The sequence below is a fragment of the Orbicella faveolata genome, unplaced genomic scaffold (genome assembly GCF_042242905.1).
Source record: "Orbicella faveolata isolate gen_17 unplaced genomic scaffold, um_ofav_v1 contig_2, whole genome shotgun sequence".
NCBI lineage: Eukaryota > Metazoa > Cnidaria > Anthozoa > Scleractinia > Merulinidae > Orbicella > Orbicella faveolata.
The window spans coordinates 25570280-25585078 of record NW_028301547.1 but is presented as its reverse complement, the minus strand read 5'-3'; the positions used below and the strand labels follow the sequence as shown (position 1 = coordinate 25585078).

The window sequence follows — 14799 nt, the reverse complement described above, 5'->3', positions numbered from 1 at the left end:
GCTGGTTTCCATAGCAACCATTTTGAGTAAAACTCTATGAATTTAATTTCTCTTCTTGAGTGCAATAGCACACAATTGATCTTTCTTCACCATATTTAAACAAACTTTTTGGTCCATATTGAGGGTACCATACCACCTTAACTTATTGTAGTCAGGAGCTCCAGTTTTAGGCTTGGCTAAATCTAGGTATTACCGGTATAATAAAACTTGTGTTTGAGCTGTCTCGTTGACTTCGTGTAGCTCGGCAGCATTGCAACCACTTTTCTTAAAATCTTATTTTTCCAGGTTTACTTTACAACTGTAGGCGTATCCTGCTGGAGAGAGAGAGCAAACTTAAGGCCTGAGGGAAGAAAAATGTTCGCCATTCCTTTCGCCCATTTTGACTACCCTTCTTTCTGTTTCCTTTACTGGCTACATAATAGCGATGGCGGTCAGGTTCTCTTCCTGCAGTTTTCTCCTCAGGAAACTCAAATATGCAAAGGGTTTGCTCTTATGGAATCCAGTTAAAGAGGTCATTGACAAAGGTTTTAATGAGCAAAACGATGTACGTTGGAATGGTCACGTGGGTTTGATACGGTTAAAGCATCCTGAGAACACTAAAACAAATTGAGTGATTTTATATTCAAAACTTTGACTCTGTCTTTAACTCTAGGTCTTAACTTGACTGTTCAGACGACAACCCATACTTCGACTGTGCTCTCACCCATGAGAAAAGGGCGGGAAACTTAATGTTCTAACGGCAACTGTCTGTTAATGTGAGAAAAATTTTAAACTTTTAATGAATGAAGAAATCTCAGGTTAAGGAAGGTTTTTGGGAGCGAAACGTCCTTTTATTTCTTGGTTAAAACATCCATTTCTTAAACTCGGCTTAAACCCGAAATTATCTCCCTCCATGACTTTGATCAATATTCCGTCGTTGTTTATCAACAATAAATTCATACCTGAGTAAGAAAAATGTCGCGAAAGCTCGGCTGAGCATCGGAAATTTCTCGGACAAATACGCTGAAAAGATAAAAAAGGGGAAAAAAAAAACATTCAAGTGATCCTGTAGGGTCGCGAGATTTCTTGCCGAATTGAAAAGGAAGAATAACCAGAGCTTCAAAAAAAGAAGTGACGTCGAGTTAACTCGTGAACATTGCTGCGAATTTAACGGCGAACGTGAAATGGACCACTTCGGCGACGCCTCGCTTTATGGATTTTTTTCATTCAAGCAAAAAATAACCTTATAAATTTGCCAAATAATCCCTTGGTATACATTTCTTTTAAAAAATTGCCAAGTTTGTGGTCCCATAACCATGCTTTTGTAACTGTTTCATATGAAACTTCGCATATTTCCTAAACTTTGCATGGTAACTTGACCTAACAAGGGGTGTTTTCCAGCCTTCCTGGTTTCCGCTGAAAAATTGCTGGGAACGATGTCGAATATTCCTCGAAATATCCCCTACCTATTCTGTCGACCTACGAGGTAACTGGTGAAATGTTTGGTGATTCGGAAGGTCAGTTGAGTTTTACAATGTATTAACGCATTTAACCGTCTGAGAGTTTTACTGTTCCTTTTTATCGCCTTAGGAAACCTTTTTAAAGTAATAATATTAATAATGTTCAAAGTATTCTTCTTGGAGAACAGTTAATTGAGGTCGAGTAACACGGATAATATTTTTTTGCAACTTGTCGTGTATTACCACCGCGCCGGCGTTCCCCGTGGGATGGGGACTCCCATATAAAAAAAACGGGGGTGCTGGTCGTACCTTTTAGGGGTTAAAAAAGCGGCTGATGTGTCTCTTAAGTCCCACAGTAGGAGCTGTAAAAGAGTAAAAGTGTCAGTAAATGTGTTTTTGTTTTAGCATTGGTGGCTCTTGGGGGTGAAAAAATATTCCATCCGCGCTCACAAAACAAGATCTTGGTACCTCTTACGGGTTCTTTTTAAAATTTCCAATGAGCACCGCCCCCCCCCCCCGTCCTTTTTATATGGGAGGTTCGACTTTTTGCAACCCGTTGTCGGAACTTGCCACACGATTGGTTTAAATAACTTGCAAGGTAACAATGTAGGGCGACAAGTTACAAGAAAATGTTGCCTGAACTTGGCCTTTAGACAGTGGGGTTCCTATTTTCTACAAAAACCAGTGGGCACCGAGACTTCAGCTTCACTTGAACATATCATGTTGTTGGCATGTCCCGTTCTGCTGCCTTGAATCGAGTAAAATTGTTAAATGTGGATCACAGGGATATTCTTGGAATTGAAAGTTGTTGCTTTTGTATCTGTGGTTATAATTGCACTGGTGATCATGCACGAGCTGTGAGCTCTAGACGCCCAGGTTTCGTTTTACAAGTTTTAAAAGCTGGGACTAGCTTAATCATTCAACCATTCCTTCCTTGTCGTATTTTCTCCTTGAATATCAGTAACGTGGAGATCAGAACAGTGATAATGAAAAACCAGAAAAAGAACCGGTCCATCACCATAGCAACGTGCTTCCATTTCTTCTGATTTTGCTCGATTTCTCGGTTCAATTTCGTGTGTTCAGCCAGGACTGCCAAGTCCTGTGCGAAGCTATTTTCTGTTCCTTTCTTTTTGTCACCCGATATTTTTGTTACACCATTTTGTTGTGAAAGCCTTTTCTGAATCTGTGTGATCGATCGACACTTTGGAGTCTTCTTATGATTCATGGATAGCAGCGCATGCGCCTCACCGTTCATAGAAGTATTCCTTCCATTAAGTTCTTGCGATGCAACCCTCACTTGAACTTCACTGTTATCATCATCATCACAGTTGCCGCCATCATTTTCCTGTTTTTCGACAAGGGAACTTTCGTCGTTTTGGGCGCCTGGTTTCCTCACGCACAGTATATTCGCCAGCCATCCAAGGACGAAGATTTCGACCCATACAGGAATTTTCACGATAGAGCGACCGGAATTTCTGTGATGAATGTTCAATACCCAGCAAGTTGACATTAGTGACACCGAGATTTCCACCATGATCGTGATGTAAAACTTACCGAGTAGAGGAATTGTTTCTGAATTGCGCGGCAAAGTCTCCGCTACGAGCTGCAGAAAGACAGCCATGGCCAAGAGGACCGTGATGCTTAGCGTGATTCGTTCGCCTGACTCAGGCGGAAGGAAAAACCCGAGGAGGATCATGGACAGCATAATCATACACGGAGTGATCAAGTTGAACGCGTAAAACAGCGGCTTACGGCGGATAACCATCTCGATTGTGACATCGGCAAATGGAATTTTGCAGCACTCGTAGAACTCGACATTTCGCTTCTTGGAGGCTTTAATGAGGTCCCACTCGGCGCTTTTTACGTACTTATCGGAGAATGTGGGTGACGTTTCGGCTTCAATATCCAGGTCCGTCACAACGAAGGTCCACGAGCCAAATTTCATCGTTCATGTCTGCTCGTCAAAAGGGAAATACGTCACGTCTATGTTGCAAGTGCTTCGGAACGAGGCTGGACTGTACCAAGCGTTACGTCCATCGTTTTCAATGATGACGCGTGTCTTATACTTATCAAGGCCACCGCTGAACACACTGTCTGCACTGAAAGAAAAAAAAATCTCTTGATAAACTTCCCCTTGACGTCAAGTTGGATAGGGGGTTATTTTATAGGAGAAGGGTTTGTGCAGTTTTGTAAGGGGTCGCAATACTATGTTGGTGACTGGTACATTTCAGCACCCATGATTTTTAGCGCACGAAAACTTATATAACGCTCACAAACTGAAAACGTACAGAAAAGTTCTAAAAACTTCAAACCCATGGCATACACTAAGTCGCTAGCACAGGGACAACATTGCAAAAATATGGCTTTTCTTGTAGTTTCTGGGTTGTGTAAGGTTCGCGTGATATTGTGGTAAAATGTACAGCCAGCATCTTTTTTCCTACGGTGGACTGGCTCCAATATGGCTAAGGGTCGATCACTGCCGGGAGTCATAAGTAGGTTTGTTTGTTTGTTTTTTATTCTCCGGGGTCACTGGTTTTCTCCTGTCCTAAAAATAAACGTGCACTTTTAAATTAAAATTCGCTCTGAGATTGACAGCCTCAGGTTTTGTTACAACAAGACTGACAGTCACTCAGCTCGTTTGACGATGTTGACATGTTTTGTCTTAAAACAGATACGTACCTGTTGTATAACACAACATCTGGTATCCACACTAAGTTTGGATCCATTCTTATTGTTTTCACTCCATTGTACTTGCCCACTTTCCAGGTTAACAGCTCGTTTCTCCACCTCTAAAATGAATTATATCGTTTATGTCAAACAGTTGGGCACGTTCCAAGTTGTAGCATAAAAATGCCAGTCGCCCTCCGGTATCAGCTCAAAGTCCCTGGTGGTCGGGATGCGGGCAGGGGGGCGGGGGAAGAGGGGGGTGGAGACGACTGACATTTCAGGATGTCTTGGGTACAAGTAATATTTCGTAGCTGAAAATGTACGCACGGGTGATGGAAAAATTACTTACTTGTCTTACCCATACGTTTGTCGTCAGCATCTGATTACGATCATCCTAAAAAGGAATACAAACCTGGTTAATTCAAATGGCAATCCAACATAGCAATCTGAAGTCTTAACGGGCGGGCCCGGACCCGAAGATTGCCCGGATCTAAACTAACGCCTTCCATAAAATGGACACTTAACAAAACTGTGAGATGTCCGATCTTGTTAAACTCATGATCTGAGTACAAATTTAGCTGCAGTCTGCTGTTTTAGTCTGTACACACACTTTTTGTTTTCCTTCAGAGTGCGCGAGAGTGAACTCTAAGTGGACAAAAAAAATGCTATTTGAGCAGTCTTTCAGTCGTTATCCTTGTCATTCTACTTAATTATTCATTATACGATTAACTGGCAAATGAATAAGTTACTTTTGAAACAAGAAGAAAACTGGGGAAGTCTCGTCTCTCAGTCTCTTTTTTCTGTTACTGGGACGGTATGACTTCTCACGTTATAGTTTGTTTTGTCTATAGTAACGATTCCACAAGAGACTGCGAGGTGAGACTCGCCCCAGACTTTTCTTGTTTCTGAAGTGGCAAATGAACATTGAAACAAATTTAAGTCTGGGGCCAGCTCTCAAGGTTTTACTACTCCAGTGATCCGTCACGCTTTCCTTGTAGGCTACGGATTTCTTTGTTCAACTTGGAGATTTTTAGTCTTACCACGTTCACTAACTGAACAACCTCAAGTCCAAACGTGACATTTGTGGCCCTTTTTCTGTCAAATACTGGACGAGCGTTTCTGTTGTAAGTACGCATAAGCGTTGAAATCAGAACTTGTTCGGCTGACGGATTTGCCGCTCGCGCTGAAAAAGAAAAGTAAGATCGAAACATCTGTCATTTTATGGATCAACTTTTGCTTTTATTCAGTTAATATTGTACCTGGAAATTACTCTTAAATGTATGACGAGCCTGTTTATCTTCGTGATTTTCTATAATTTACCATGTGCACATATCTGTAACTATTCAGTTATTTCTACTTAATCAATACTTCGCCAAGATGACTGACTGTTACCTGAGGTCAATAGAGAGAAGGTAGCCATAGTGATAAGCAAACTGCGACTTCTGTGTAAAGGTGCCATTGCCGCACTGTCGAATTTGTATCGTCTTTATCTATGATCAGAAAGTCAGAAAATTCCATTATCCAATCTGTATTGGATGTAATTTATGAAAGTTTAGTGTTAACAGTCCGTCGACGGTTTCTCATCATTGACCAATAGACCCAATTCGTATTGTCGGTAGTGGACTGGAACTAGCTTGCAAGAGAGGCTCATGTGGGGAATTATCATTGAAAAGAGATAGATGTCATTTGCATTTGAAGAGACTGCCCACATTAGCCTCAGTTGCAAGCTAGTTCCAGTCCAATACCGGGAATACGAATATGGCTTATTCCGTTGTTTAGCAACTATTTTATGTTGCAGCAAGTTAAATCTTTGCACTCTCTTCTGATTGGTCAGAAACGTTCACGTTAGCATGGTGTGTAATGTTAGTAGTGTAAATAGCCTTAGAATTGTAAGCAAGGTTTCTAATTACTGTAAATTGCAAGTACTACTAGTGAAGTAAGTTCAGTATTGCAAAGCTGTAAATAGGTAGTACGGCGTCATTCAATAAGACTCCAGATCATAGTTAATAGAGGGAAATGGTTAAGAAGCTCAGTAAACATCAAAGAAACAAACAAACAAACAGGCCTAGATTTATGTAGGTCCTTTTCCCTGCGCATCTTTTGTTTTATGCTCATTGACTATGCATAAATTACATAATCGCAATGCTTCTTTTGGTTAGTTGTATGAGCACACGCATAACCATCGTTTGTGTTTTGCCGGGTTTTGTACAGGGTCAAAATATCCAAAAAACATACAACAAAGAACTTTGCCAGGTTTCTTAACCATTCCCTCTAATAACTGTGTCTAGATTGAAGAACTATCATTGTTTCAGAAACACGAACATTGCGTATAAGAACCAAGAGGATTCGAATGAAAACTAATAACGGATGATGTGGCTTTCCCCTCTTTAGCTAAAGACAGTGTTATTCATTTTATGACACCGACTCATCCCCTCGGTAATACAACTTTTGTGATGTTTCCAAAAGGTCTAGATAGCAGCAGACATAAAGATTTTAAGGAAACGACCAATTTTTTAAGTTTAAAAGACATGTTTCGACAGAACTTCTGTCATCTTCAGTTGAATGAATGATTACAAAGCAAGTTGAATAATAAGTAGGCAAAAATGCTAATTAAGACAAATAGTAACAACAGAACGTGAAAAGGTGTAAATTAAAAGGATAATTTTAGATTTACATGGTGTAATTGCTGATTGAGGCAAGGTAGTTCTTTTTGAATATGGATAGCCTCCTTTATCTTGAGTTGAAAGCTGGTAGTGGCGTGATCTAAAATATGAAAGCAGTCTATTGAACACAATGAGCGACAACGTTCAGAATTCTGAAGATGTTTGAAGATGTGAGAGGCCCTATCAACGGCTAAGTGCTCACGTACGCGTGTGGAAAAATGTCGGGAGGTTTCGCCGACATAACAGGCATTACAGCCCGCACATGTAAACTTATAAACCACACGTGAACGAAGCCCGCCGGGGATAGGGTCTTTCACACCAAAAAGGTTACCTATCTTAAAGGAAGAAAAAACTAATTTGATTCAAAAAGAACTACCTTACCTCAATCAGCAATTACACCATGTAAATCTAAAATTATCCTTTTAATTTACACCTTTTCACGTTCTGTTGTTACTATTTGTCTTAATTAGCATTTTTGCCTACTTATTATTCAACTTGCTTTGTAATCATTCATTCAACTGAAGATGACAGAAGTTCTGTCGAAACATGTCTTTTAAACTTAAAAAATTGGTCGTTTTCCTTAAAAACTTTTCTGATACTGTGGAGAACCTTTGGGTGCTACTTTTGCATCCCAAAACACGATAACTACCACGGGGATATCGCTATACAATGGCTCTACACGTCTTGTGCAAAACGACGACGTGAAATGACCAAATTTTACAGACTTAACAGCACGTACGGAAATCCGATCGTGAACCGCAAAGGTGAATTTTCCAAGTTTCTATTTAGAGTAATTCCGATATATAAAAACTTGAAGAAAATTCGCCTTTAAAATTGGAAGCTGTTGTAATATTGAAAGAAAGGTTAGTTCCAACACCGATAGGCAACTGAATAGAATTTACTGCAATAAAACCCTGACCTGTCACATGAATAAACCAGATGGGAACCTGGGATTCGCTTAATAAAAACCTGTTGGTGTTACGTTGAATAAATATGTGTACATACTTGATAATTAACACAGTGGGTTACAAGTCCAAAGTTTCTTTGTTTTATCATTGCATGAAGTTGGCTAGTACTCGTGTTTCCGCCGAATGGTGTTGAATCTCTGTCAGTCTTTATACTCAGTCTTTACATATTCTGACAGTTACCTTGTGTTTCTTACTGTTTAACCTGAGGATAATACCCATTGCGGTATCTTTTGTTCATTTATAAAAGATAATCAAAGTATAAAGGACATAAAGAGAGACTGTTGCTTACTTAAGGTTTTATCAATCGAGGTAAATAAAGTCCTTTTTAAGTCGCCGAACGACGCATTAAATTGCCTAAAGTTACATCGACTAAAACTTGCAGATCTCAGTAGAGTAGGCTTTATGAAAAAGACACCGGGCGTGTATACTTATGTAGTTTTTATATTTGGTTAGCATTATACGTATATTCGATTTTGTACAGCGCATCTCCCGTTTCGCGCGCGATCCAATAGCCTAGCCGCAAACTAGACAATTATACCCTTGACATGCTACCAGCGCTTAATAATGAAAACTATCTCTATTTGTTTCTTACTTGGTCATTACCAGCTCAGTATGCTCTCAGAAAATTTGTCGTATTGAAATAACTCGAACGAGCACCATAAAAACCAAATAGCACAAAGCCGCTGTCGACCTCTTTGTTTACAAAGATTCAGAATCAGGATCACGTGCTAAAAATGTCGAGGTGTCAAGACTAAACGAGTCCGCATAGTAATATTTTCCCAGACAAATCAGTGATACTCTAGTTTAAATAAACTACAATTCTTGTAGCTCATTAAACTAGCTAGTTAGAAAAACCAACCAGCCGTAGCATTCCTTTGAAATTGATCTATTTGTAGAAAAAAATACCAAAGCTCACCTTGCCAAGAATTGATTTTTGTTATCCGGTTTATGACGCAAAACTAGAAGTGTGGTCTGACGCTTTCAAAACATTACCAGTTTTATCTCTTTGAGTTTTTATATTGGCAGAGTATTACATGTTGTAGATTTTCGTCCACTTGGAAGCATACATCTGATGAAAGTTGATACTCTATCTTCTCACTCGCATGCAGCGCAATAAACCACATCACATTCTCTTCGCTTCCTTTGTTTAAAAGAAAGTTGTTTAATTTTTACCTTTAAGAGCCTTGAATTAAAATTTCATAGTGTACTTTCTTTTAAAGTTCTATAGGCATCTATTATTAGACTGTGAGAGATAAATTGGTTGGTGCAAACTTTGGCTGTCACAGCCAAACACATATTAATTTTAATTAGTATTTCTAGATTAGTTTTGCAATCCCGAACTCGGGCGCTCTTATCAACTCCAACGCATAGTTAGAGTTATAGCTGGAATAAGTCTCATTTAACACTTGCCAAAAAGTGAAAACCGAAATTTATTAACAATATCAAATTCATCACTGGTATAAGAATGAAACCATGGGTGGTGTAAACAACCACTGAAAAATTTTGAAAATTTTCTTAAATATTTCGAAGGAGAAGGAGTTATTCTTGAGCCTTCTCTAAGACCTAAATTTTACAATCTCGAGTTCTTTTCTTTCGTGTGGCGATCTTACAATGCACATCAGAGTCCTTTTCTTTCACAGCGTGTTTTGCGTGAATTATTTTGTAACTCAGTTGTAATAGCCGTCGTTGTCTCCTCGCTCGTCTGGTAAGATCTGGGATCTTCCGAGGCAAACTAGAATAACTTAGCATCTTATTTTTTACTCTGTGAAATCAAACTATCATATATTCGAATATTTTTTTCGACATAAATAGACCAGGTTTAATGGCAGGTGGGATTACCGATTACAATCAAATATTTATGAACAAATACACACACTTTGTCAAATTTTCCTCGGGCTTGCGTTTTTTGTAGTGGAAGTATACCATGCAGCACCTTCAGTTATTAGCTTTTCTTGTCCGTTGGTTTAGATTAGTGAACTTTCGTGTTAATTTAATTATTTTTTTCTTTCAGACTACAACCTCTTTATTTTGTTTTCAAGCTCAGGGCTTTTAGAAGTGAAACTTCTCACCAATGACGCCCGCAAAGCATTGGTCATTACTCGAGAAAACATCCCTCATTTTGTTTTGACCAAACTTGTCCAAACTTGGGTGCTCGCGTTGTTCCCAGATCTCTTGTGGGTGAAGAAATCTAGGAAGGAGTTTTAGGTCCCCGTTATAACTGTTGTGACATTTTTTTTTGCCCAATAACAAAGGTGATTAAAGTCGTGCTTGCTTTATGGCCAAAAGTATTCAATTCATAATTGAGGCGAACTATTATGTCACTAATTATATACATGAAAAAATTACTCGATTCTGATTGACTGAGAGCAGTGCACTTCAAGTGTATAAAAACCAGTGCAAAAAGTGTAACACCGGTGCAAAGAGTGTAACACCAGTGCAAATTAAACATCGTAATTCTGGATCATGATTGGATGAAAGAAAATAGGAAATTTTGAAGCCAATGATATTACGTAAAATGATGAGGAAAATTTTGTGCGGAAACGTTGAAAAAAGTTTTCTCAAATGAGAAAATATGGCTTCAAGAAAGGTCTTCCGGCATTTCCTTCACGCAAATTATTTCATGTTTATATTATTAATAAGTAATCATACGGTTTCGAGTTCAGTTTGGAACTAATTTGCACGAGTGAGTTTTTCAAAAAGTTGAAATTGCACGAGCTGCTTCGGCGAGTGCAGTTTCAGCTTTTCGAAAAACTCACATGTGCAAATTAATTCCAAATTGAACGAGAAAAACCGTATGATTACTTAAAATACCGTATGATTACTGAAATACATCAAATGCTTCCCAATCAATCATTATTTAGCTAAATCCTTCAGACCAAAACGTTGATCACCAGCATATTGTTTGGTATCGAGTGAGCAAACTGCCTCAATGACTCTCTACTATTCGGTACAGGTAAGAGTAAAGGAGACAATATGTTTGTATTGGTAATCGTATGAATGCGAGTGCAATTAAGTGTTTACACTATCGGTGATATCTAAAAAGTATTTAGAAGTGCAATCTGAAAATAAATTTAAAAATATCACGAATTCTTAATTGCTAGAGCTTTCATACCATTACTCATTCATTATATGATTGACAAAATTGTGACTGGAATAAAAAATTAACGATAAATTGCCTGCTCTCGGCCAATCACAATGAAATAATTTCTTTGTAATATAATAAACAGGGCAATACGGAGCTTTTTATTCTGTTTTTCATCTTCGCTGGTGAGTTACACCAACGTACGAGTCCATCGCGTTTGTCATTTTGTAATAATGAGTGATCAAGAACGAATTTCTCCAAACAATGACAATAGGCATAATCAGCCTTATCACGGTTTTCGACGCCATCTAGCGGGGTAGACAAAGCGGTCAGAACTTATAGTGTTTTTATGAGAGTCCGATGGCAAATAACTTTTTCAAAAATTGAATTTTACACAATCTGTGAATCGCAGCGTTAAAATACAGTGCTAGGTAGAAGAGTGTTTTTACCAAGTTTGAATTATGTAGCTTGGCTAGAAGACGCTCAGTTAACTGAAAATTGTAGACAAACATATGGGAAATTAAAAATTAACTGAGCCCAGCTACTTCCTTCAAATTTGGTGAATACAATCTGCTACCTAGTATGGTAAAGTTGCGATTCATAAGTTGTGCAAAATTCAATACTGATTTAAAAAAAAGGTATTTGCCATCCGATTCCCGTACAAACCACTGTAATTTCTGACCGCTTTACCTACCCGGCAAGACGACGTCGAAAACCGTGATTAGGCGGCCCATTACTGCCTTTTGCTGAGAATTCAGTCCCATTCTCAGCTTCGGACTCAAGTTATGGTTATATTCAATGGAGGGCATCTTTTATCACGTCTCATAATGTGTTTTCGCATGTAAAGTTTATACTACTGAATTGGTTGCGTAACCGCTCCCTTGACTCTCTTGTTATTTATATAGATACGTTTTTCAAACTGATTCGTTTAGCTGCATGAGCAATAGCTTACGTGAAGTGACCAAAAGAACCCCAAAAAGAAAAGAATTGTTGTAGTATACCTGATCTTGGTAGCCACAACTGTTCTAAGTTTCAACGTAACTTGAAGTAGAATGGTTTTCACGAGTCGATTAACAAATATAATCGTTGTAATAAGTTATTAGCTTCTGAAACTCTTGGTTGAATTACTTCAATAGGTAACTAGGCGTAAAACAGTTGGATTTCTTGTCTACACAGTCGTAGCAACAATACATACTCCGTTGAAAATGCTAGGAGGCCTCTGTTGTCAAAAGAGTCGTATATCGCTTTATCGGGGCACAAAAACATTTCTTTTATAACTAACTGAACAAAATCTCAAAGTTATAACGTATCAACGAGGCAATCAGCGTAGACAAGGAACAAGGTTGAGATTCTAGAAGTGTGTCAGACAAACTTGAAAAATTTAGGCTTACGCTTTCAAGAATTACTTACGATAAGCAGAGTTGTTGGTCACATGCCCACTGAATTGCTTTCAAGAATAATTGAAATTAAACAGTGTACAAATTTATAATCATAATTCACAAACGAGTCATGGTCACATACCATCTAAAAGCCGTGACTGTAATAGATTGATGCCTTCACTAAGCAGGCAGTGGGGAGAAGAGACGTCTTGGTTCAGCTCCGCAGAACCTCAATCACAGCGAGTCAATCATGTGATAATGAAATTCTTTTGCATGTTCGGTACGTATATACGGTTTGGGTCGCTTTTTGTCGCTCATTGTAGCTAGGTTCATGACTTCTAGCATGATAACACAATGACGTTTTCCACTAAAAGCCATAGTCTTGTATTGCCATGGTTTACATTGGTTAAACCTTGCTTGGTGCGCCTTCGGCTCGCCGTGTAATTTGTTTGCTTGTTGTGTTTATGTTGATATATTCAGCACATGACATGTCATAACATATCGAAACTCAAAATGAGGAAGAGATTGCAGAGAGCTTGCTGTGCTGAATGATAAATAGAACTGAATAGAAGTTTTTATTGCTCAAGCCGTTAAGCAAACAGCAGGTGAAGAGTCTGCAATGCCTCTTGCGGTTTAGTTTATTATTGTGTTATTCCAGGAGATTTTATCTTAAAAGCAGTTTACGTCAAAGACAGACGAAACCTGTGTCATCTAGGGAAAAATGATTTCATGTTTTAAACCTCTTTCTGCTCGACTGTACTTCAACGTAAACTGATAAGAAATAAGAAATTTGATATGAAATGACTCCATTATTATGTTCTACTTTTGAAATGATCAGTTTCTCCAGGCCATTTTGTTAATTTCTGAAACTCACCTCTACCCACCTTATCGGCTCTGTCGTTGAACTTCCTGTACAATACGTATCTCTCGATCCGACAAATCATTCATTGCGTCGTTATTGCTGATTTAGATAAGTAAACACGCGCAATAGAAGTATTAACAAATTCTGACTTAGAAATACAAATTACAATTGAGAACTGGTACAAATATGCTATCCACATACCCTTCACTTGCTTTCACTTTCTTGTCACTCGCTACTGCAATGAGATCGCAAATCAAACTTATTTTCTTTCTTGCTTGCCATTTCAATAAAAACTTGGGATGGACTTTCTCCTTCGCCCGGTTAATTTCTCACCATCACCAGGACAGCTTTAGCTTCCAACAGGCTATAGATGTCGTATATATCAAACTGGTGAAAGCTACACATTGAGGAAAATTAATGTTTTAAATGAAAACACTAAATGACACGATTTTTCTTTGTTCGGTACTGATACTTTCTGTCGATCAATCGGGAACTACTTCTATATTTCATGATTCAATGAGTTGACAGAAAAACATGAATTAATTACGATACAAGTAAAATAATATATGTTTTGAAAAAGCCAAAATTCTAATAAAACTAATAACGTCCTCCATTCCCCCAACCACTGAGGAAAACAAACAAACGAACCAACCAACCATGGGCTTAGAGGGACTGAGCTAAAGTTTTCAAGCTATGTTAATTATAAAAGCCCCTATCGTAGAAGTTGTCTTGTGTTTTGTTTCGTAAGAGTACGTTGGCCAGAGAAGCTCAGAGACTTGCGATGTTCATTTAATGACTGTGGGACTTGTTTTGTGCTTTTTACTAGGGAGTTTTACCACTCGCGATACTTTTATTCACGTAAAACTATCCATACCTATCATCGCATGAAAATTTAAATTCAAATCAGTCTTCAGGATGCGCAAAAATTCTTCCGTATATGTAACTGCTTCCACCCCGCGCCTCCATTCCTCCTCCTGATAATAAAGCCAGTTCAACACTTCATTTATTCACACGACTGTTAATAAACGAAAAATAACTCCTGCACACCTTGCGTGCCTATGTTTTATTTCTGAAAATCAGCCAGCGAAAAAGCTTTTTTAGCAACTATGAGTTCAGGGCTTATCATCAGAATTTTACGGTAGATTTCTTAATACCAAGAAAAACAGTCTTTGGATAATACGATTATCTCGATATAACGAAAAAATTCTGATACAACCGGGCGTTTGTAGGCATTCCAATTTCTCGCCTGCGTGTCACAGGGCACCTCCACTGGCCAATTTCCAGTGTGGGTTTACTGGCTGTAACGTATCGGTAACATGACAGTCAAAGCAGTCCAAAGGAGATAAACTTACCGCAAATACTAGCCTGCGAACGCAGACGTATTTCCGGCTGTCGCTTGTCTCCGCCGAAAAGAACCTCTGCGAACCCGAGCCAGGAAACGATTTCTGTGACGTAATGACTTTTGTTTCTCTTTGATCAATCAGATTCCATGGTAGAATGAAACTCGAGTGCTCCTCGCAGTGAATACCTCGCGCAGTAGCTCTGGGGCTACTTGAGCTAAACTGTGATTGGCTTAAAATTCCTACGTCACAGAAATCGTTTCCTGGCTCGGGTTCGCAGTCGTGCGACAGAAGCGACAGCCGGAAATACGTCTGCGTTCGTAGGCTACGCAAATACAAGAAATGATTTATTAATCGACAACATGAATTATTGGTGATAAATAATCCTTTGCATAATCA

At 38.7% G+C, this 14799-nt stretch overlaps 2 protein-coding genes across 2 annotated transcripts; both read right to left on the bottom strand.

Moving 5' to 3' along the window:
- Positions 1–808: 808 nt before the first annotated feature.
- LOC110049795 (neuronal acetylcholine receptor subunit non-alpha-2-like) lies at positions 809–12784 on the bottom strand. The gene is made up of 6 exons (XM_020755623.2): positions 12341–12784; positions 5499–5596; positions 5147–5289; positions 4456–4500; positions 4119–4228; positions 809–3538 (listed from the first exon to the last, which is right to left on the bottom strand). The coding sequence occupies exons 2-6, from the start codon at positions 5563–5565 to the stop codon at positions 3388–3390; spliced, it is 516 nt and encodes a 171-aa protein (XP_020611282.2). The 5' UTR covers positions 5566–5596; positions 12341–12784; the 3' UTR covers positions 809–3387.
- Positions 2359–3384, bottom strand: LOC149112605 (neuronal acetylcholine receptor subunit alpha-6-like). The gene has a single exon (XM_089289349.1). The coding sequence runs from the start codon at positions 3382–3384 to the stop codon at positions 2359–2361; it is 1026 nt and encodes a 341-aa protein (XP_089145475.1).
- Positions 12785–14799: the final 2015 nt, after the last annotated feature.